General features: G+C 44.5%; 1 protein-coding gene across 5 annotated transcripts in view; it reads left to right on the top strand.

Moving 5' to 3' along the window:
- Window positions 1-22269, top strand: part of SLC12A1 (solute carrier family 12 member 1) — a 138648-nt gene that overhangs the window by 87984 nt on the left and 28395 nt on the right. For all 5 annotated transcript variants that reach the window (XM_033920349.1, XM_033920345.1, XM_033920346.1 and 2 more), the window contains 3 exons: window positions 5882-6022; window positions 17129-17235; window positions 19092-19174. In XM_033920349.1, the coding sequence (XP_033776240.1) occupies window positions 5882-6022; window positions 17129-17235; window positions 19092-19174 (331 nt within the window). The remainder of the gene's footprint in view (window positions 1-5881; window positions 6023-17128; window positions 17236-19091; window positions 19175-22269) is intronic.

The following is a 22269-nucleotide window of genomic DNA, read 5'->3' as shown; positions in this document are numbered from 1 at the left end:
ATAAAATTCACTGCATTCATGTGTTAGTGGCACTGTGTATGAAACCATATCACTCAGCTTATAAAACCACCACTGACGTGGAAATAGTGCTACATACTCAGAAATGAGTCCTGATCTGGAAATGCTAATTATTTAGATGGGGTAGTTTATAAAATTGCTGGCACTTTTCTGTGCTTTTTTTATACACATGTCTCTTCAGCTGGCACTATGGGCTGGATTTCAGCACAAAAAAAAAATTGGCACTGAATAGTATTTTATAAAGAGTGTTATCCCAGGCCAAGCAGGCAGGTATTCTCACAAGTGGGTGACGTGATCCAACGGAGCCCCGATGCGGACGCCTCACAAGCAGTCTTGCTTGAAGAAACTCGAAGTTTCGAGTCGCCCGCACCGTGCATGCGCGAGTGCCTTCCCGCCTAGCACAGGGCCTGTCTCCTCAGTTCTTACTTTTCCATGGAGCCGAGAAGTCCGTCTTCGACTCTTGTGGCACCGCCGGGCCCGTGGATACGCTTGGCTCCGGTCAGCGCTCAGAACAGCCTGCGTCCTACGTGCTTCCAGAAAAGCTGGAAGTCCTGCTGGGCACACAATCCAATGAGGAAGCAAAAAGGATTCCAAACAGTCACTTTCAAAATAAAATAAAGTCCCACTTTATTGTGGCAATGCAGCTTGAACAAGGTTAAGTTCATTCTTTCCCAAAACATAAGAAAAATGGAACAAAAATCAAATCGAGTTGAAAAGCAAACAACCAACAACTCACACCTTCCTTGCAGGTGATACAGGTAAGTAGCAAAGTGTAGTCCCAATCGTTCTGCCTTTGGCAAAATAGGCAGTAACCAACTATCACACTTTCTTTATAAATGAAGCCAGTGCTGTGCCCAAGCCTAGATTGAAGCCGGCTTGGCCCCAACCAACTTAACAGTAGTTGGTGGGGGAGGGGAGTAGCAGAATCCACTAACTTTACTCTGTAAGTAACAGAATGCCACAAATGGCCCCACAATCCCAACCTAGGATATTATGTGGATTCTTCCCCAAAACTACTTCCTCAGGCACACAATCAAAAATTGAAACTTTGCTGGCCTTCAAAACAAAAACATAACCTCAAACAGTCCAGCACACTGAAACCTAACAAAAAGGTTTTCAGTTTCAGGCACCTAGTAAGGAGCTCAGCACTGCTCCCTTACTTCTTACAGGTGCACAGCATTCCCCAGCAAGAAGCCTAAACGATTGCTAGCATGAGCATACAAACAGAACACAACCAGCAATTAAACTTAACTTTCCTCCATAGGGCAAGCTTCTGTAATGTTGGCAGTTTCAAGGCAGTCCATGAGCTCTGGTTCTGCTAGCTGGTTAGCTTCAGGGTCAGGGGCTGGATCCACCATCTCAATGTCCTGGCAAAGTTGAGGTTCAGGAGAGCTATCCTGCCAACCTCCTTCCTGGGCTGACCCAGGGCAGACTGACTGCTTCCTCCTCAGAGCAGCCTCTAGTGCATTGAGGCGACCACGCCCTGTTCTCTGAGGGGGAGGGACAGCCTGCAGCTTCTGCCTAGCTTTCCTAGGACTTCTAATTAGCTCCTGCAGCTGGGAGTTAGCTGAGAGAGTAGGAGGATTCAGTGGCTGTTCCAGGCTGTTACCCTCATAGTCCTCTTCTCCCCAGGGATCTGTAATCTGGGATTTAAAGGGGAATGCAGAGTTTCCCCTACTATTGCTGTCCAGCCTGTCACAATGGTTAGTCCTCTTTAAAGTCAGCCTAGGGTTAGGCAAAGCCTTTTCTGCCACAAGCCGAGCCTTAGGGCTAGGGTTGTGACACTCTCTGCATGAAGTATTTTCACTTGTGCCTTCTTTAGGTCCGCGGTTTTGGGTTATTTTTCTCAGAATCGCTGGTTTTCGTTCGTTTCTTGTTTTTAAAAAAAAAAAAAAATTCTTCCGTCCGTTTGACCGGGCAGGCCACGTGGCCGCAGCCCCCGCGGCTTCGATCTTATGGCGGAGCTTTTTCAGTCTATGTTCCGGCCTGCGACCGGCTTTTAAAAGTGCCAGCACGCGATTTCCCTGACGGACCCTCATCGACGCTGTCTTCAGTGTCAACATCTGCCGAAATCGTGCCGGCCTTGCTCAACACTTACGTCTCGTGCTTTCAAGCGTCGTTGCATCTTGTGGGAGCAGCTTTCAGCATGGAGTCTTCGATGGAGCTTTCGTCATCGAAGGGTGCTTCACCATTGACCTCATCCGAGGCTCTCCAGGCTTCCACAGCTTCTGCTCCGGGTCTCATCAAACCTGCATCATTTGTCCCAGCTATGTCTTTGACCCCTGCTGCAGTGCCTTCCACTGTCTCTTCAGGTCAGGTAGCACAGCAGCCCATTCCCCCGGTAGTGCTTAAAGTGCCCAAGGCTTCTAAGTCCAAGCACTCTCACACTGCCTCGAGGGAGCACAAAGCCCGCGCAGGTGGTCCCTTTGGAGATGCAGATCCATCCTTGCCGACTTCGTTCCAACCTTATTGGAGAAGCAATTCATTCAGCTCTTTACCACAATGGGGCCAAAGCTTCTCTCTCAAATCCAGCCTGGGCATGCGGAGGTCTCCCGCGAGGTCGAGCCACCTCCTGTGCCCCAGTCGTACACATACTCTCTACAGGGAGCAGAGTCTCTGCAAGTGTCTGGTCTGGCATCGATGCATGCATCACAAGGAACAGAGTCTTTGCCCATACCTTCATTGGAACCTATACACTCGATGCAAGGAGCAGAGTCTTTGCGAGTGCCTCCATTAGAACCTGTACACTCGATGCAAGGAGCAATGTCTTTGCGAGTGCCTCGAGGTTCTTCCACACATCCACTTCTGCTTCGTTCCACAGCCTCCAGCCCCATCCATTCTCTGGAGGCTTCGGCGGGGACACGCTCTCCTCGATTGTCGAAGCCCACTTTGAAGCACAGGATTTTGAAAGTTTCTATCATGTCTCCTCTAAGTCTCCGCTTTTCCAGGGAGAACGACCCCAGCATTTTCAACCTGTCAGCGTATGAAAAGTTTTCCATACCTTTTATCAGTTTAGTCGCTCTTCACATGGCAGTACTTGAGGGGGTCCATAGAAGAGCGACTAAACTGATAAAAGGTATGGAAAACTTCATACGCTGACAGGTTGAAAATGCTGGGGCTGTTCTCCCTGGAAAAGCGGAGACTTAGAGGAGACAACCGCACGAATGGACTCTCCATTCCACGCCCCTTCATCACATCTTCTCTCTGAGGGGAACGCCTCAGATAAATCTCTTTGCAGCCCCCCACAACTTCAAGCTGCCTCATTTCTGCTCCAGGATCTACACTCCTCATCGCCTCGAGGCAGATGCTTTTCTTCTGGACTGGACGAATCGCTTTCTATATGCGTTTCCTCCGTTTCCTCTCATTCAAAAGACGCTAGTCAAGCTGAAGTCCGACCATGCCACCATGATTCTGGTTGCTCCTCGGTGGCCAAGGGAACCCTGGTACTCCCTTCTACTTCAACTCAGCAGCAGGGAGCCATACCTTCTACCAGTTTTTCCCTCTCTACTTGCGCAGCATCAGGGATCTCTACTTCATCCCTACCTGCAGTCTCTACACCTGACAGCTTGGTTCCTCTCAACGTAGCTCCTCTCCAGTTTTCCTAATCTGTGAGGGATGTTTTGGAAGCTTCACGGAAGCCTACTACTAGACAATGCTATCACCACAAATTGATTAGATTTTCAACTTGGTGTTTTTCTCATCATAAGGAGCCTCAACGTTCCTCCTTATCTTCTGTTTTGTACTATCTGTTGCACCTGTCTCAATCTGGTCTCAAGTCTACCTCGATCCGAGTCCATCTTAGTGCAATTGCTGCTTTCCATCAGCCTATTGAAGGGAAACCTCTCTCTACTCATCCTGTGGTTTCCAGATTTTAATGTCAATCCTCCTCTCAAACCGCCTCCAGTGGTTTGGGACCTCAATATTGTTCTTTCTCAACTGATGAAACCTCCATTTGAACCAATGGATAAGGCTCATCTGAAGTATCTTACTTGGAAAGTGGTATTTCTTATTGGCCTCACTTCTGCTCGACGAGTCAGTGAGCTTCAAGCTTTGGTGACGGATCCACCTTTTACAGTGTTTCACCATGACAAGGTGGTTCTTCGCATTCATCCGAAGTTCCTTCCTAAAGTGGTTTCGGAATTTCATCTCAACCAATCCATTGTTCTTCCAGTGTTTTTTCCAAGGCCTCATTCTCACCCTGGAGAATCAGCTCTTCATACTCTGGACTGTAAACTTGCTTTGGCTTTCTACTTGGAATGCACCAAACCACACAGAACTGCTCCTCAACTTTTTGTCTCCTTTGATCCGAACAAGTTTGGGCGTCCTATCTCTAAGCGTACTATCTCCAATTGGATGGAGGCTTGTATCTCATTCTGCTATGCCCAGGCTGGATTTCCTCTTCACAGTAAAGTCACAGCCCACAAGGTCAAAGCGATGGCAGCTTCTGTAGCTTTCCTCAGATCTACACCTATTGAGGAAATTTGTAAGGCTGCCACTTGGTCCTCGGTTCATACCTTCACTTCTCATTATTGTCTAGATACTTTCTCCAGACAGGATGGACAGTTTGGCCAAACAGTATTGCAAAATTTATTCTCCTAAGTTGCCAACTCTCCCTCCATCCCATTCTGATTAGCTTGGAGGTCACCCACTTGTGAGAATACCTGCCTGCTTGTCCTGGGATAAACCACAGTTACTTACTGTAACAGTATCCAGGGACAGCAGGCAGCTATTCTCACATCCCACCCACCTCCCCGGATTGGCTTCTCTGCTAGCTATCTGAACTGAGGAGATGCGCCCTGCGCTGGGCGGGAAGGCACTCACGCATGCGCGGTGCGGGCGACTCGAAACTTCGAGTTTCTTCAAGCAAGACTGCTTGTGAGGCGTCCGCATCAGGGCTCCGTTGGATCACGTCACCCACTTGTGAGAATAGCTGCCCTGGATAACACCTATTACGGTAAGTAACTATGCTTTCCAGGATGGGCACCCTTTATAGAATAGAGGGCAGCAGTAGGATCCTCGCTCAACTTTCGGTGCAAGGATTTACACCAAATGAAACCAAGTATAAATCCCAGCATACAAGTTGGGCATGGATCTGGGAACACTCCTCACCTGCCTATGTCCTTCCCATTGTCACACCCCTTTTGCAGATACATGTGGAAACACTTAGACGCTATTCTTTAAATAGGTGTGTAAATCTGTTTTTTTGCACAGATATGGCATTTCTGCCCTATTTCTGGGGGGTCAGTGATCACTGAGGGAGTGTGTGGGGGGTCTGTATTTTGTGTCTATTGTGGTTATCTGGTCACTTTGGATACCTTCTGGGCACTTAGACCTGTTTTTAGATCGCCTAAATCACTATGAATAAGTTCCATCCAAGCAGCCTCGTAAAACTTTCAGTTATACTTGCAATACGACTAAGTCTAGGTCGGCTCATATCCCGCCCAATCCCGCCCTCATCACTCCTTCTAAAATGCCCCTTTCAGCTCTGGGTGTACAGCAGCAGTAAAAATGCCTAAGTGGCTTTTAGATGCTTGAGCCTGCATAGGTATGCACAACGCAGAGATAGAAGATTAGATTAGATATGTCTAAAACCCATTTCAATTATCAGCACTTAAAAGAACCTGTCTTTTTGATCATCCAAGTGCTGATTTAGGCAGGTTTGTAGACGTATTTCCATTTCAATTATGAGTCCCTTAGCCTTGTATAAAATATTTGCCTACTTTTCTGTGACCAATTTTGGTTTCCTTTTTGGTGCTCCACCTCCTTTTATAGAATTATTTTCTTTGTACATTAGTCCTATGGTACAAAAACTTGTTTTCAGCACCAAGGCATGTTTTTAGTAATATTTTGTTGCATTCTACAGGGGCCACGGAAGAAATGTGTAAAAGAAATGAATAGTGGTATTTTGAAAAATCAGGCCTGGCTGATCAAGAACCAAAAGAAATCCTTTTATGCTGCAGTGGCTGCTGATAATTTCAGAGATGGAGTGAAAAGTCTCCTTCAGGTGCGGTTTGTATAGATTCATGACTTTTTCATATAAATGGATGTACAGTTTAATGCAGTGCTAGAATATTAACATTTGCAAGTTTTTCCACAGCAAACAGTGTTAAATACAAACAGACTTTTTTTCCTCTTCATTTCCATATCAAGCTGCTAAAATCTGGATATCACTCCCTAAGGATATGACAATTGAATCACACTATATGATTTTTTGAAAAAGATTGAAAACGTTTCTCTTCTCTTAAACTTTAGATATGTAATTTTAATACATTTTCATCTTATGTTTTAACTCCCAGTGATTGACTGGGTTTCTTTATTGCAATCCATGATGAACTAGGGGTCTGGAAATTCATGGAATATAAGAAATATATTGTATTGTATTAAACTATATTTCTATTACAAAATTATTCTGAAAGTTACTATGCCAAAAGTGGAAGAACACTGAGGAGTATGTGGTATTTTCAACAACCGTGGAGAAAAAGCCTCAAAAACGCCATGCAGCACATTTCACTAACATTGTGACAAGCTGTTTTATTACTATCACAGGCATAAAATACTCCACTCATAAAATACCTTTCATGTCTCAAAAGAGAACATCCCACTAGTGTGCACACTAGAAAAAAAGGGGGGGAAAAAACTTAGCTGTCGGTTGAATTCTTCAAACGTTCCCTGAAGATTAGTGTTGACACCACCACGCTTCTCGGCATTTGTTTAACTTCATTCTTTCAGCTTAAATTCAGCATAAGTATTTTATAGTCTCCCAACAAGAATCTTGTTTTGCCACAGATATTGGCTGTGTTAGGGAAAATTGTAAATATTTTACCAATGTACTATATAGTGGTTATTATTGTATTTACCATGGAAGTTGTAGTAGCTTTAAAATCAAATTTTCCATTAGAAAGAAATATATCATTTTCTTAATCCCTATTGGGGTAATTATAGAAATTGTAGTCTCAGTTTAGGTACATTAATGCTGTTTGCTTAGTGCCAATTCTATAATGATATCAAGATTCTATTATTGAACATCAATGCTTGTTGGCATTGGTGTGACCATGTTAAGGCATTCTCTTTTCTCATATGCCATGTGAATGACAGGTATAAACTGGCATACCTAACCCCCCCTCCCCTTTTTCAAAACCACAAAAACAGTTTTTGTGCAGGCCAGCACGCTGAATGCTCTGCGCTGCTCCCAACACTCATACAGTGCCTAGGAGTGTCGGGAGCAGGCCCGAGCATTCAAGGTGCTGGCCTGCGCTAAAAACCACTTTTGCAGTTTTGTGCAGCATGTGAGGGACATCATTTATAGTATTCTATAACATTACATTACATTACATTACATTATTACATTACATTAGGGATTTCTATTCCGCCATTACCTTGCGGTTCAAGGCGGATTACAAAAGGTTAATTTAGAAATACAGAGTTACATTGATTGTAGATTTTATAAACATAAACGGGTTGTTGAGGGTGAGGTGGTTTGTAAGAGAATTAATAGTTGGTCATAGTGGAGGTTCTTTTGTTGTTGTTAGAGCAGTAATGGGTAGATCAGATGTCGGTTTTAGAGTTACTAAGAGGTCGTGATGTTATTGCTGTTTCAGGAATTTCTTGAAAAGTGTGGTTTTTATTTCTTTTCTGAACGTCCTATAGTCTGGAGTGGTCATCAGAAGGTTGGAGATCTGGTTATCCAGCCTTGCGGCTTGGGTGGCTAGGAGGCCGTCGTGTAGTTTTTTTCTTTTTACTTCTTTGATTGGGGGGGGTATGAATGGGGAGTGTGTTTTTCTGTGTCTGGTAGTGGGTGCTTGGATGAGGCGATTGTTCAGGTATGATGGGCTGTCTCCGTGTAGGGTTTTAAATAGTATGCAGTAGAATTTGAATTGGATTCTTTCTTGGATTGGAAGCCAATGTGAGTTGATGAAGGCTTCAGTGATGTGGTCGTGTTTTCTCAATGAATAGATGAGTCTCAAAGCTGTATTTTGGATTGTTTGGAGTTGTTTAATCGTGGTTACAGGGCAGGGAAGGAAGAGGATGTTGCAGTAGTCCAATATACCTAGTATTAGTGATTGTACTATAAGTTGGAATTGTGTTCTTTCAAAGAATTTTCGGACTTGTCTCAGATTTCTCATGACAGCGAATGATTTCTGAATTGTTTTGTTTATTTGCGGTTGCATAGTGCAGCATCTGTCTATGGTCATGCCAAGTAGTTTAATGGTGGTTTGGACTGGGTATTTGATTGCGTTTATTTCTAAATTGGTTGTGGTTTGGACCTTGTCATTTTCGAGAAGGATGAATTTGGTTTTGTCTTGGTTGAGTTTAAGTTTGTGTTTTTCCATCCAGGTTGTGACTGTTTCAAGTGTTTGGTGAAGTTTGTCTGTCATGGTCGGTTTAGAGTGGTCAAATGGGATGAGGATGGTGATGTCATCAGCATAACTATAGGTGGTTATGCCCAAATTGTCCAGATGCGTTCCTAGGGAAGCGGTGTAGAGATTGAAGAGGGTAGGGGATAGTGGAGATCCTTGTGGTACGCCGCAGGGGTTTGACCAGGATTCTGACTTTTCTTTGTTTGATTTTACACTGTAAGTTCTGAGTTTTAGGAATCCTTCAAACCATGAGTATACTTTATCTGAGATGCCTATTGCGTCTAAGATCTGTAGAAGGATGTTGTGATCCACTAAGTCGAATGCTGCAGTAAGGTCCAGTTGTATGAGAAGCATTTTTTTCCCTGTACTAAGGTGTTGTCTGACGGTATCCATAAGGGAGCCTAGTAGTGTCTCTGTACTGAAGTTTGTTCTGAAGCCAGATTGCGTGGGGTGGAGTAGGTTGTGGTCATCTATGTAATTGGAGAGGAGTTTGGCTACTAGGCCTTCTATAATTTTGACATATAGCGGAATTGAGGCTATAGGTCTAAAGTTGGATGGGTGGTTTTGTGGTGCTTTTGGGTCTTTTTGGATTGGGGTGATGATGATTTCGCTGAGGTCAGCAGGGAATGTGCCTTCTGTGAGCGTGAATTGAATCCATTGTAGAATTATGGTGCGGAATTTTACACTAGAGGTGGTAAGGAGATATGAGGGGCAATGGTTGAGGTCACAGGAGGCATGGCTGTATTTTTTGTAGAATTTGTTGAATTCTGACCATTGTATGTTGGGGAATTGAGTCCAAATTCTGTCTGCTGCGGTTGCCTCTTTTCCTGTAGAGTGGATTGTGATTGCGTTTTGATGGGATGGGTTGAGGATGAGAGTGGCTCTGGTGTTGGTAATTTTGTTCTTGAAGTGTTCTGCTAAGAGGGTGGGTGATGGTGGAGGGGTGTTCGTGGTGGTAGTATATGGTTTGGTGTCTGTTAATTCTTTCAGGATTTGGAATATTTTTTTGGAGTCTTGGATTTCCGTGCCTATGAGATTAGTGTAGTGGTTTTTCCTCTTTTCCCTTAGTAGATTTTTGTATTGTTTGTTGATTTTTTTCCAGTCGGTTTTTGTTTGATCTTGGTTCTTTTTCCTCCATTTTCTTTCTAATCTATAACCTACATGCGTAACTGCGAGACACACCCATACTACTCCCACATATATGCCCCTGTGCATTAGGTGCTGTGGCATTTAGGCCCTACCTTTTACAATAGCACCAAGTACACATAAGTATCTGTCAATTGGTGGCACCTCTGATGCACCAAAGTGGTGCGTACTCTAGGAACCACTTTGTAGAATTGTACCATATAGATTTTGAATAATTATTTCTATATCAGAAAACAAAAAAATATTTTAGGCTGTAAAAAATGATTGGAAACAAAACCAACAAGTTGGTTGAATAGAGAGGATACTTCTACAATGCCAATGTACATTTAAAATGACCAGCTTTTGATTATACAATTATACATTAAAATTTGCAGAAAGATGTTGGGATGGATATTCAGAGCGACCTGGTATTCAGCAGCATTTCACCAGACAGTGGCACTGAAAATGCCCGCTTAGCACTATGATGTGCCAAGCGGTCAGACCTTCAGTGCTCCGGCCAGGTTTTCTAACAATCCTCTCTGTATTCACACACTTAGACACTCTTGAAGGTATAATGAACACTTTTATTAGTGAACAGGACCTGAGTCTGTTCCTTCACACGCTCAGAGAAACCAAAACTCAATACTTTATGTTCAGTCTCATAGTCCAGTGTAACAGTTTGTTCTATAGACAGTATCAATTCCCATTCAGTGTTTAGTCAGTTAATCAGCTCTCAGCAATTTCAAAACCTGCGTGGCTTACCTCAGCCACACCAGATATTAGCTGTTCCTTTCCCAGCAGTGTTAGGCTCTTCAGCTCACAGCCTCAGCCAAATAATTGGCCTACCTTAACCCGCACCTTTACTGTCCAAGCTTCCAATACATTCAGCGGGTTTCTCATCCAGCCAAGCACAACACCACACACCATACCAGCTCTTCCAAGCAATCCTTTCCAGTCTTCTTAGCTTCCCCCGGGGTTCTCCTTAACCCACAGCTTCTGAGCCTTCTCTGCTCAGGGAAGTCTCTGTGGAGGCACTTACCTTCCCACAGGTACCCTCTCCTAGGGACCTCTCATGTTGACCTCCCAGAATGAATCCCAGACTAGGCATATGGAGCTCTTCCTGCCTGGGTTCCACCCCAAGACTCAGCTGGGTAGCCTGTTCAGGCAGTTCAGTTCCACCTGCAGGATGAGGGTTGAGCTCTGAGCTACAAAAGCTCAGTGCATCTTAGACCTTGTAGTTCAGCGTCACCTGCTGGATGAGGATTGAACTCTGAACTACATAGCTCAAAGCATTCTGGACCCTGTAGTTTACCCACTAATTGGCCAGCACCCTCTACTGCCCACTGACATAACATCACTCGTGAGGGAGAATCCCTGACTCCCTCACAAGCACCTAAGCTGGAATCAGCTATTTTTCTGGGTATTCTCAAGGTGGAATCAGCACTTAGGTAGCTGCTTTAAATGCTAAATATCACAATTAACCAGCTACGTTTTTGTTGCCTCTGTATATCTAGAAAGTCATTGAAACATACAAATTGAGCAGGGATGCCTAAATCTTTGCACATAGCTGTATGTTCTTTTTAATTGTGAAAATTTCCCCTTTTTTAAAAGCCAAATGTTTTCTAAATATATCTACTTTTTTGTAAGGACTCGTATATGAAGGATAAGTTCTGGGCATCACCATAGATTCATCATTATCCTTCAACGACCACCTCAACTCCCTGATAAAAAAATGCTTTTGCAGCCTTCACATGCTGAGGAAAGTGAGATCCTGCTTCCACCAAAAACACTTTGCCGTCCTCGTACAATCCATTATCCTCTCCAGATTGGATTATTGCAATTCCATTTACCTAAGCTTAACAAAGAAAAGCCTCCACAGACTCCAACTAATCCAGAACACCGCGGCCAAACTTATCTTCTCAAAAAGTAAATTTGACCATGTCACACCGCTCCTATCCAAACTCCACTGGCTTCCCGTTATTTCCAGGGTCTACTTTAAATGTGCCTGCCTAACCTTCAAGATCCTCCATGGTATCCTTCCTCCTTTTATCCCTCTATCCTGGAATTCCTCAAATCCAACCTCCACTAGATCCACTCAAAAATTAAAACTATCCTACCCCTCCTTAAAAGGCATCTCCCTTGTTGGTAAACTTGGCTCTTCCCTCCCTTTCAGAATCACTCAGCTCTGGAACAGTCTCCCTTCCCCTCTCCGCAATTTGAGCCCCCTTCTACCATTCCGTAAGCATCTGAAGACCTGGCTCTTCTCCAGAACGTAACCCCGTCCCGCTCCTGGCACTCTCACACCAACCTCTCTTCTCTCATACTTATATAATTCCACTGTAGTTCCGTTCCTTCCCTAACCATGTAAACCGTGTCGAGCTCCATCTGCGGAGATGATGCGGTATATAAACCCAAGATTTAGATTAGATTAGATTAGATTAGATAAGTGATATTATCCCAGGACAAGCAAGCAGCATATTCTCACACATGGGTGACATCACCGACGGAGCCCTGGTACAGACACTTCAAAAGTGCATCGCCACTTTAATTTCTTAGAAAGTTCGCAATAGCCCGCACTGCACAAGCACGGTTGCCTTCCCACCCGACGCAGGCGCAGGATCCCTCAGTTTAGTTCTGCGGAGCTAAAAAGATGCATTGAATTTTTTTGCTGCCTTCCCGCTCACGCAGTTTTTGACTTTTTAGTCATTTTTCTCTTTATATCTTTTTTCTTTATTCCTTTCTGAAGCCAGTGCAATTTCAACATATACAGTATGATTCTATCTCCTTTTTTCAATCCAAATAAAAGCCTAATAGCTGTGTTTTGCAGTTTGTAATTTACACAATATCAGCTTAGGACAGTCCAAGAAAGTAATGTTACAATAATCAATCAGTGATAAAAAGAGAGACTGAACCAATAAGCAAAATTGGTAGTGATCTAAATACTTCCTAATCCTCCTTAGTTTCCAGAATAACCCAAATGATTTTTTTATCAGCTGGGTAACACGGGGTATTAAAGACAAATGAATGTCAAAAAATAACCCCAGAATTTTAATAGTTGAAACCACTTGGAAGGGGGATGGGACTTAGCTCTCTTGGGAGTAGAGCATGGCTTTTCCTGTGCGCCCTGCACTGAGGCTGTTTTAAAGAGACAGGCTTCCTTTTGTAAACTGAAAATTTGGCAGGCTTTGCAACAGCTTTACTTTGGTATGAGATTTCCTGACTGTTGCTACTGGTCAAATACCTATCCTGCTCTTCCTCATTATCTGAGAAGAGGAAGCTATCTCAGGGTCTGTGGCCCTAATCTGGTCAGCCCTAACTTTCTCTGGGACAAATCCAGGGCTAGCAGTTGGTTTGTTACATATGTCTGTGTATGCACAGATGCAACTCGACAACACACGCATGTGTGCATGCATGTGACATCATTAAGTCACATCCAGGCATGCGCAGATGCCCTCCAGACATGACACCAAGCTCAATTGTTTTCAAAACCCGGACAAAGTGCTGGGTTTTGAAAACCCATCCAGAAGCCTAGACAGACCTCTAAAAAGAAGACATGTCCGGGTAAATCCAGACATCTGGTAACCTTACTAATAATTTATAAAAGGAATCCTGAAAAGCAAGGCAGAGGTGCTGGTGTCAGCAACCCCTGCGAATATGGCACCTGGGGTGTCCACTCTCCCTTACTATATGACTGTTTGCATGACATATGCTTAAAGCTGTGCTCCACAAACAAAATTTCTTTGCCAGATTCAACCAGCAGGGAAACAAAGGAGACCAGCAATGCCTTTCTCTGTTTTTAGCACCCCCATGTGTCCAGACTGACTAATAAGACAGAGATGGTTTCTCTCAATATGTGGGTAGCTGTGTTGGTCATAGGCACATAAAAGAAAAAGAGGATAGTTTCCTAAAAAAAATTTTAAAACCTGGAAGACATATCTGAAAAAGTCCAAAGGGAGGATATGTCCTTTCGTGGGAGTTTTAAAATGTACTTATACAGTATTATGATGAGAGAGGGGATTCCAACATGACTGTTTGCCTAGGGCTTATCAATGGGTTAGCTCTGCCCTGGAAGTTTTTCTCAGTGGAGGAGAGTAAACATTGGAGTGTCGCAGAGATCTGTACTAGGACTGGTGCTATTTAACTTATTTATAAATGATCTGGAAATTGGAATGATGAGTGAGGTGATTAATTTTGCAGATGACACTAAATTGTTCAAATTCATGCAGATTGTGAAAAATTTCAGGCAGTCCTTAGGAAATTGGAAGCAGTGGCGTACCAAGGGGGGGGGGCGCGGGGAGGGAGTCCGCCCTGGGTGCACGCCCCAAGGGGGTGCACAGCTGGCCACCCACTGGGGAATAGGCTGCCGCTGGGGAAAGGCTTCCACTGCCGCTATTGGGAACAAGCCGGCGCTGAGTTCTCCTTGCTTGTCTTCCCCACGGGGCCGACCAACTCGCGCCACCCAACGTCAATTCTGATGTCAGACAGGACGTTCTGGGCCAGCCAATCGCTGCCTGGCTGGCCCGGAACGTCCTCTCTGACGTTAGAATTGACATCGGGCGGTGAGAGTTGGTCGGCCCCGTGGGGAAGAAAAGCAGGGAGGGAGAACTTGGCACCGGCCTGTTCCCAATGGCGGCAGTGGCAGCCTTTCCCCGGCGGCGGTGGCAGCAGCATGATTCCCAATGGCAGTGGCATGGGGGAGGGCAGAAAGGGAGAAAGGGGGGACAGGGAGCCAGAAAGAAAGAAAGGGGGCAGGGTGAAACAAAGAAAGAAAGAAAAAAATGGGACACGGAGAGAGAGAAAGACAGACATAGAGAAAGAAAGGGGGCATGGAGAGAGAAAGAAAGAAGGGGGCAGGATGAAAGAAAGAAAGAAATGGGGCACGGAGAGAGAGAAAGACAAACATAGAGAAAGAAAGGGGGCATGGAGAGAGAAAGAAAGAAGGGGGCAGGGTGAAAGAAAGAAAGAAAGAAATGGGGCACGGAGAGAGAGAGAAAAAGACAGACATAAAGAAAGAAAGGGGACATGGAGAGAGAAAGAAATAAGGTGGCAGGGTGAAAGAAAGAAAGGGGACACGAAGAGAGAGAGAAACAGACATAGAGAAAGAAAGGGGGCATGGAGAGAGAAAGAAAGAAGGGGGCAGGATGAAAGAAAGAAATGGGGCACAGAGAGAGAGAGAGAAAGACAGACATAGAGAAAGAAAGGGGGCATGGAGAGAGAACGAAAGAAGGGGGCAGGGTGAAAGAAAGAAAGAAATGGGGCACGGAGAGAGAGAGAAAAAGACAGACATAAAGAAAGAAAGGGGACATGGAGAGAGAAAGAAATAAGGGGGCAGGGTGAAAGAAAGAAATAGGGTACGGAGAGAGAGAGTGAGAAAGACAGACATACAGAAAGAAAGGGGGCATGGAGAGAAAAAGAAAGAAGAGGCAGGGTGAAAGAAAGAAAAAAATGGGACACGGAGAGAGAGAAAGACAGACATAGAGAAAGAAAGGGGGCATGGAATGCTTCGATATTGCTGAGGTTAGCTGTTCCGGCATGCTGCAATGCTCCAGTGGCACTCTTACCCCTCCTCTTCAGCATATCGAGGTATGTATTTTAATGAAGTAAGCCAAAAAATAGGGCACTGGGGAAAACTTCCACAGGCGAGTGCTCAGTCAAACGTATCCACGGCCATCTTGGATCCTAGCGGTCACCCAGTAAGGCTATTCTTATTTCTTTTTCCTACTTTGTTTTGTTATTTTACTATGATAAACTGCCATGATGGTACTTTCAAATGGTTGTATATCAAATCTTGAATAAATTGTAAACTGTACTTAGTTTTTCAACTAAAGATCTTTGCCCATCAAGCTTACTCACTCGTGTTCACATGCTATCAGATAATCTGGAAACAAGCGTTGTAATATTACAAAAAAGCTACATTGAGCTGTGTGGGTTGTGTTGATTGTAAATGATTGAACCATTTTAATGACAGTGTGCCCAAGAAATGCAAATTAAAGCTAATTAAGAAAAGCTATCTCACTGTCATCTAAAAACATTTAGCACTGAAATAATTTAGCACTAATCTTTCTATCTCATGCTTGGTTGCTAGCATGAAGGACTTTCACAGAACACTGTTTAATGTTGAGGAGTCCCAGAATATTTCTTTGGTGATTGTCAGAGAGGTGGACAGTGTGTTCCGGAGAAGGGTTGCACAGAAGGACAGACAGACCACACTGTGGGCATTCAAGAAAAAAAAAAAAAACCCTCTTTAATTAAACAGTAGCACAGAGCCTGTTTCTTCACAGGCTCCTCCTATAAGTTTGTGTTCTTCCAAGAAAACAAGTAGGCTTTTCCCCAGTCTTTTCCCAATCACAAGTCCCATTCTCCTTAGGGCTTGGCACGCCCCAAACAGTCTTTATTTTAGGTGCAGGAAACAATTAGGCCCAAATTCTGTAACCAGTGCCTACTGTTAGGCACCTGTTTTGGAGGCGCCCAACTAGATAGGCGTCTATCTAAATTGAATATCAAACTCAATTAAGCTTTTTAATTGAAACATAGGTGTGTATCAAGAAAGCGATTCTGTAACAAGGCACCTATAAAAATTGTCGGCCTTAAAAAAAAAAGGTGCTATGCATGTTAGGCGCCTTGTTACAGAATTGCTGCTCTTAAGCGTGCTTAAGCGCTCCCATGGACACCTAAATTTTAGTTGAACTTTGAGCTGGCCTATTTATTGGGTGCCTCCAAAATAGGTGCCCAAATAGGTGCCACTCAGCGTGATTCACTAAACAGCACCTAATTGTACTTGAATCACACTGAACAGTATCTATATCAGCACGTAACATTTGGGCGTTTCTTATAGAATTTGCCCCTTAGAAAGCATTTGGTCCCAGGTCTTAGCAGGCACTGAACAAAGGCAAATTTTTAAATGCAGTAGTGTCTTAACTCCTACAAACTCTGTCAGTGCCAAGCCCTTCCAAGCAGCTTCTCCAGTTCCTAGGTTCCCTCTAGCACACCTCTCCTCCTGGGTCTGGCTCTGCCTTTTAAGTTCTCGTGAGTCACTTTTCTACTTTTCTCCCCTCCCCTCCCCCCTCCCCCCTTCCTGAGGAAACCTCTTTCTCACTGCTGCTGTGGTTGTAAGACAATTTAGCCAGAAGGGGGAGTGCCGGGTTTTCTTGAGGTTTATTTTGAGTCTGAGCAGCAGTGTAAAGCAGGGGAAGTGGCAGGGTTTCATACACTCCGTCAGAGTGATTTTTAGCAAAACCACAAAGAACCCTTAAGGACTAAAAGGCCAATAGAGTCCAGACTAAATTTCAAGGCAGTAGCCTTTATCTAGACCTTGTCTAGTCGATGCCAGTCATCGCAAAATCACTGCCTGAGCCTTCAATTTATACTGGGCGCCTTTTAAATGGTTCATACTGAAGTCCATTGGAGTAATAGTGTTTAGAAATTAACAAAAATTGAGTTTCATTATTATTGGAACTGTCCTTTTCAATCTTTTTCTATTGGAAAAAAAGTTTGAAAATTTTGATTGTAGGCCAATTTTTTCTTTTTCTTGAAATTTAGAGTGATTTTTAGCCATTACCTTTCATTTGCAGTTAATATGTGTACAGGACAGATTAGCCAGCTTCTCATGCAGTTTGTCATATTTGCAGGCCTCTGGCTTAGGCAGAATGAAGCCAAATATATTGGTGCTTGGATTTAAAAAGGACTGGAGAAATGCTGCCACAATGGAAATAGAGAACTACGTGGGTGTTTTACAGTAAGTTCCAGTTATAACCCTACATCATACATGTTATGTTAATCAGGTTTTCTAATCTGCCTTTACTCAGTGGCATAGTAAGGTAGGGGGGGGAGGTCTGCTCCAAGCACTGTCTTGGTGGGTCGCAAGCACCCATCTCCTCTCCACCCCACTGCTCCTTCCTCGCCCCCACTACCACGCACCCCTTCCCTTCTCCCATACCTCTTTAATGTTCCCAGCATTAGCAACAACCCCAACCTGCTGCTTGTGCCAATACCGGCTCTTCCTCTGACATCACTTCCTAGACCTGCAGCTAGGAAGTGATGTCAGAGGAAGAGCTGTCGCTGGTGTGAGCAGGTTGGGGTTGCTGCTCATGCTGGGAACATTAAAGAGGTAAAGGGGAAGGGGCTGATGGGGGTTGGGGTGGGGTGCCACCACCCTGTGTGCCTTTCACCCTCACTATGCCACTGCTTTTAACTATTCAGTTCAAGGTCAGATTACATTACAAGAAGTTGGATCAGTTACCCAGGAAGTTACAATGGATAATTTGACAAAGACATTCAATAGAGTTGCTGATACATGTAGATCAGTACAGTTATTACTATGATTAGGTCATAGTTACAAATACATAGTTACAAGTTCAAGTAGGTCATCATTGGCTCTTGTCATGAAGGCTCCAAATGCAGCAGAAATGCGTTGAAGGGGCATCAAGCTGCAGGAATGGGGTGAGGTCAGTGAACCTCTATACCTCCATTTGTGGTTATTGAGGATTCTTATTGAAGCAGGGTTTGGTAGGCAATCACCTAGTGTTTACCCAGAATTAGGTTTCTGGGTACACACTAGGTGACTGCTAAAAGGTTTAAAGTGGTATAACCGATGAAGGTCATTCGAGTTGCCCATCAATATCACACATACAAGAGCACATTGACGGGCAGATGCTTTAATTAATGAAGACCGATGGATAACGGTGTCTCAATTGGCTACAAATTTGGATATCAGCTATGGATCTGCATTTCCCATAATGCATGATGACTTGGGACACAGGAAAGTCTGCACACAATGGGTTCCCAAACAGCTGACTGATCTGCACAAGAAACAGTGTGTGGAGGCCAGTATTTAGTGGGAGATAGCCAATTATCTCCCACTGAATATCCCAATTGTGACAGATCTGGTCACCGTCCAATATTCATTGGTTGACCGGCCAAGTCTAGTGGCCAGATAGACCTGCCTAAAAAAGCAGGTCTATCTTTGGCCACTATGCCTTAGCTGGCTAGTTTATGAATATCAGCTAAGTCATCAGCAGCTGATTCTAACCTGGAAACTCAGTGACAGTGGCCGGATACAGCTCCAGCATTAAAGTTTGTTGCCGACTGTGAGAAATAGCCAAGCTGCTTCCTGCAGTTTGAATATTGCCCCCAAATGATAAATAATGAAAACACAATATGTTAAAGTGTTTCAGTTCTTGGAGTTTAATTCTTTTTCATAAGGGAGAATATGTAGAAAGGTCCCTTGTTTTCCCTCTTGGCATTTGGAGGATAACAGAGCTTATACGAGGGATCTTCAAAAAGTTTCCACACTTATTTTTTTTTAACACTATTTATTAAATATCTCAAAGGCAAATTATATCACTTTTCCACATTATCACCCTGTTTTGTCATTCTATAACACGCCATGTCATTCTATAACACGCCCTCTTACCACTTCTCCCGCCCCAACCTTTTCCCGTGAAAATATGACAATGCAGAAACTTTTTGATCATGGGGAGTTTTCTCTTTCTTTGCTACCTTCAGGTTTCCAAATGGACTTCAAGTCTTAACAATGCAACCAGAAAATGGAAAATATATAAAATTATTCTGTTCATTTATTTTATTTTTCAGTGACGCTTTTGATTTTGAGTATGGAGTAGTGATTGTTCGAATTAGCCAAGGATTTGACATCTCTCAGGTTCTTCAAGTTCAAGGTATATACTTGAATCAAGCTTCTTCAACAGTTTTTTCCAGCATCACATAACTTTTGAATTCAGATGTTTTCTTTTCGATTTCTAGTGCATAAAGAAATGTATATTTTTAAATTGTGCTCATAATACATGTTTTTGCACATATTCAAAATAAAAACATATGCCCTTTATTGAAACTAAGTATGCAAGCTTTTACCTTAATAATTAAACTACTCAAAATGCTTCAAGCCATGAATGACTCCTAAAGCTATCCTATATAATAAACCGCTAGCCGCGCATGCGCACTCAGACCTGCGTGATCTGTAATCCCTGATCCGTAGCCAAAGTGCGTATGCGGCGGACAGATCGTGAAAGCACAGCACAGCCGGCAACTCCCCCCCTCCCGCCCTCACTCACTGCAAAAACCACCACCTCCTCCTCCTCGCCGGCTCACCCGCTTTTAAATGAAGAGAAAAGCGCTGCACTGCGCTAACGCTGGCTTTGCTGTCTTCTGTCCACTGCGGCCCGCCCTCTCTGACTACTTCCTGTTTCCGCTAGGGTTGGCCACAGTGGATAGAAGACGCCGAAGCCAGCAGCTGTAGCCGTCGATCTCCGTTCCTCCGGGGGGAGAGGGGGGTCTGGGAGGAGAGGGATCGCGGCCACTCAGCGCCCCCACCGAGGAGCCCAGCAACTTTCCGCTGCCCGGGACCCGGGAACTTGCCGCCCCTCCTCTTCCCTTACCGCGGGCCCGACTAGCGATTTAAGCAGCGTGTGCAGCAGTCTTCACACGCTGCTTCGGGCCCTTCTACTGCCCTGATTTGCTCCGGACGTGCCAGAGTAAATCAGGGCAGTAGAAGGACCCGAAGCAGTGTGTGAAGACTGCTGCACACGCTGCTTGAATCGCCATGTGTAGTCGGGCCAGCGGGAAGGGAAGGGGGGGGGGGCGGCGGCAAAGGACTCAGGACCACGTTTGTAGTCGGGACCGCGGGAAGGGAAAGGGGGGTAGAGGAAACACTAATGCTGCTGCACAAGGAACTGGTGTGGGGGGAGGGAAATGGAGGGGGAGGGATGCTGCTTTGGACAGACAGACAGATGGAGGAAGGGAGACAGAAAGACAAGAAGAAAGACACAGGGGCAGGTGCACAGGGAACTGGTGTGGGGGGAGGGAATGCTGCTTCGGACAGACAGACAGAGGGAGGAAGGGAGACAGAAAGAAAAGAAGAAAGACACAGGGGCAGGGAGATATACAGAAAGACAAACAGACAAAGGGGGCCAGGGACAGAGACAGACAGAAAGAAAGACAGCGGGAGTCGCGTCAGGAGGGGTGTGGGATGCCGCTGAGGGAACTTTTCCAATGGGTGCAACTGGGCGGCTGTTGGGAGCCTCTGATCAGGGGCAGAGCAAGGTAAGTGTATCATAGCGATAAGAAGGAGGGGGGGGGAGAAAAAGGAAGGGACGCCTACTGCTGGACAGGGGGAGAAGGAAAGAGGTGCTGATGGACAGGGGGGGGGTGAAGAAAAAGGAACCGAGGCCTAATGTTGGACAGGGGGGAAGGAAGGTGCTGCTGGACAGGGGGGAGGTAAAACAAAGGGAGAAGGGCTGCTGCTGCATAAGGAGAGCTGTGAAGGGGTGGTGGTGGACACAGGGGAGGTAAAAGGAAGGGAGAATGGACAGGGGGAGCAGGCAAGGGGTGGTGATGGACAGCCAAGGAAAAAGAAAGACAGAAAGAAAGAAAGCGGCTAAGGAGAGAGAGAGAGAGAGAAAGAAATAAAGAGAGAGACACACACATATATTCTAGCACCCGTTAATGTAACGGGCTATAAGACTAGGTAGAATTATATTTACTGTAGAATGCAAATGATTCAACTGATGAATCATTGAAAACAGGCTCCAATGTTCTGCATGAAACGTTCTTTTAAATTTATAATTTTCCCAGTTAAGATACACATCCTTCTAGGGTTGTTGTGGTCAGACACTGGAAGATTAAGGACACTGGAAGACTAAACTGCTTTAGGTTAGAGAATGGCACAGGGACAAATTTTTCCCCATCCCCGTGGGAACTCGTTTTCCCATCCCGTTCTTTTCCAGTTCCTGCCCCATTCCTACAAGCCTAAAGCACTTTAATATCATAAGTGTTTGAGGCTTGTGCGGTTAACAGAGCTTACAGGAATGGGGCAGGGACAGCAACAGCGACAAAACTCACGGGGTTCAGGATGGGGAAATTGAGTTCTGGTGGGAACGGGGAAAAATTTGTCCCTGTGTCATTCTCTACTTTAGGTTTTTAATTTTGGTTTTAACCTGTATTGTGTTGTTTGTTCTTTTTTAAATACAGTTAATACCGAGTCAAGAGGAGAATTAATGCACATTAAATCCTGCATTAAAAACCCAATACACACACCTTTATTTGGTAGCTTGACTCCTAACAGTAGTACTCTAAGAATACCTCTAGGGATCAACCAGTGCTATATTTATGCTGGCAGCCCTATGGCTCCAGGTTGAACTCAGTTATTTAGAGGTTTAGGTTAGTAAAAGTTAGAAAAGTTGTTCTTGTCATTTTATTGGCTTGATATACTTTATGATCAGGATATTATTGTAATTTGTGCAAGAAACATGACTGTACCCATGTTGCAGTCTTGCAATAAACTTTTCTAGTGGAAGATTTACTGGTCTCGACTCTATGGTCTTTCGATTGAAGGAAGTGGAGAGAACCAAGGGGAGGGAAAAGGGGGACTGTGGGAATGAGAGGAGGGCAGTTAGTGTTGATATTCGGTGGCACTAATCAGTTAAGTGCCTCTGAATATTAGCAGCTAGCCCAAAAAAGCAATTTAGGAACAGATAGGAACTCTCCTGTCTAGTTAAATCACTTTAAATATCGATCCCTGCTTGCTTGCTGTCTCTCATGCCAATTCTCAGAACTCCAGTGGAGGAGCCAACAGGGCACATCCCATACTGCCGAAACAGCATAGAAAAATAGCTTTGCAATGCTCAAAGGAAATTATATTCAAATTACAGTATATATGTGCTATAAAAACAAAAGCAAGGGGGAAGGAACATGTGCGTAACAGTCGCAGTAACCACAGCTCTTGTGTGCATGTGCCAGGCAGACCCAACTGTGCAGC

Source organism: Geotrypetes seraphini, chromosome 14 (assembly GCF_902459505.1).
Source record: "Geotrypetes seraphini chromosome 14, aGeoSer1.1, whole genome shotgun sequence".
NCBI classification, from domain to species: Eukaryota; Metazoa; Chordata; class Amphibia; order Gymnophiona; family Dermophiidae; genus Geotrypetes; species Geotrypetes seraphini.
Note: the sequence above shows the minus strand (reverse complement) of the source record. Positions and strands in the feature narration are given on the sequence as shown.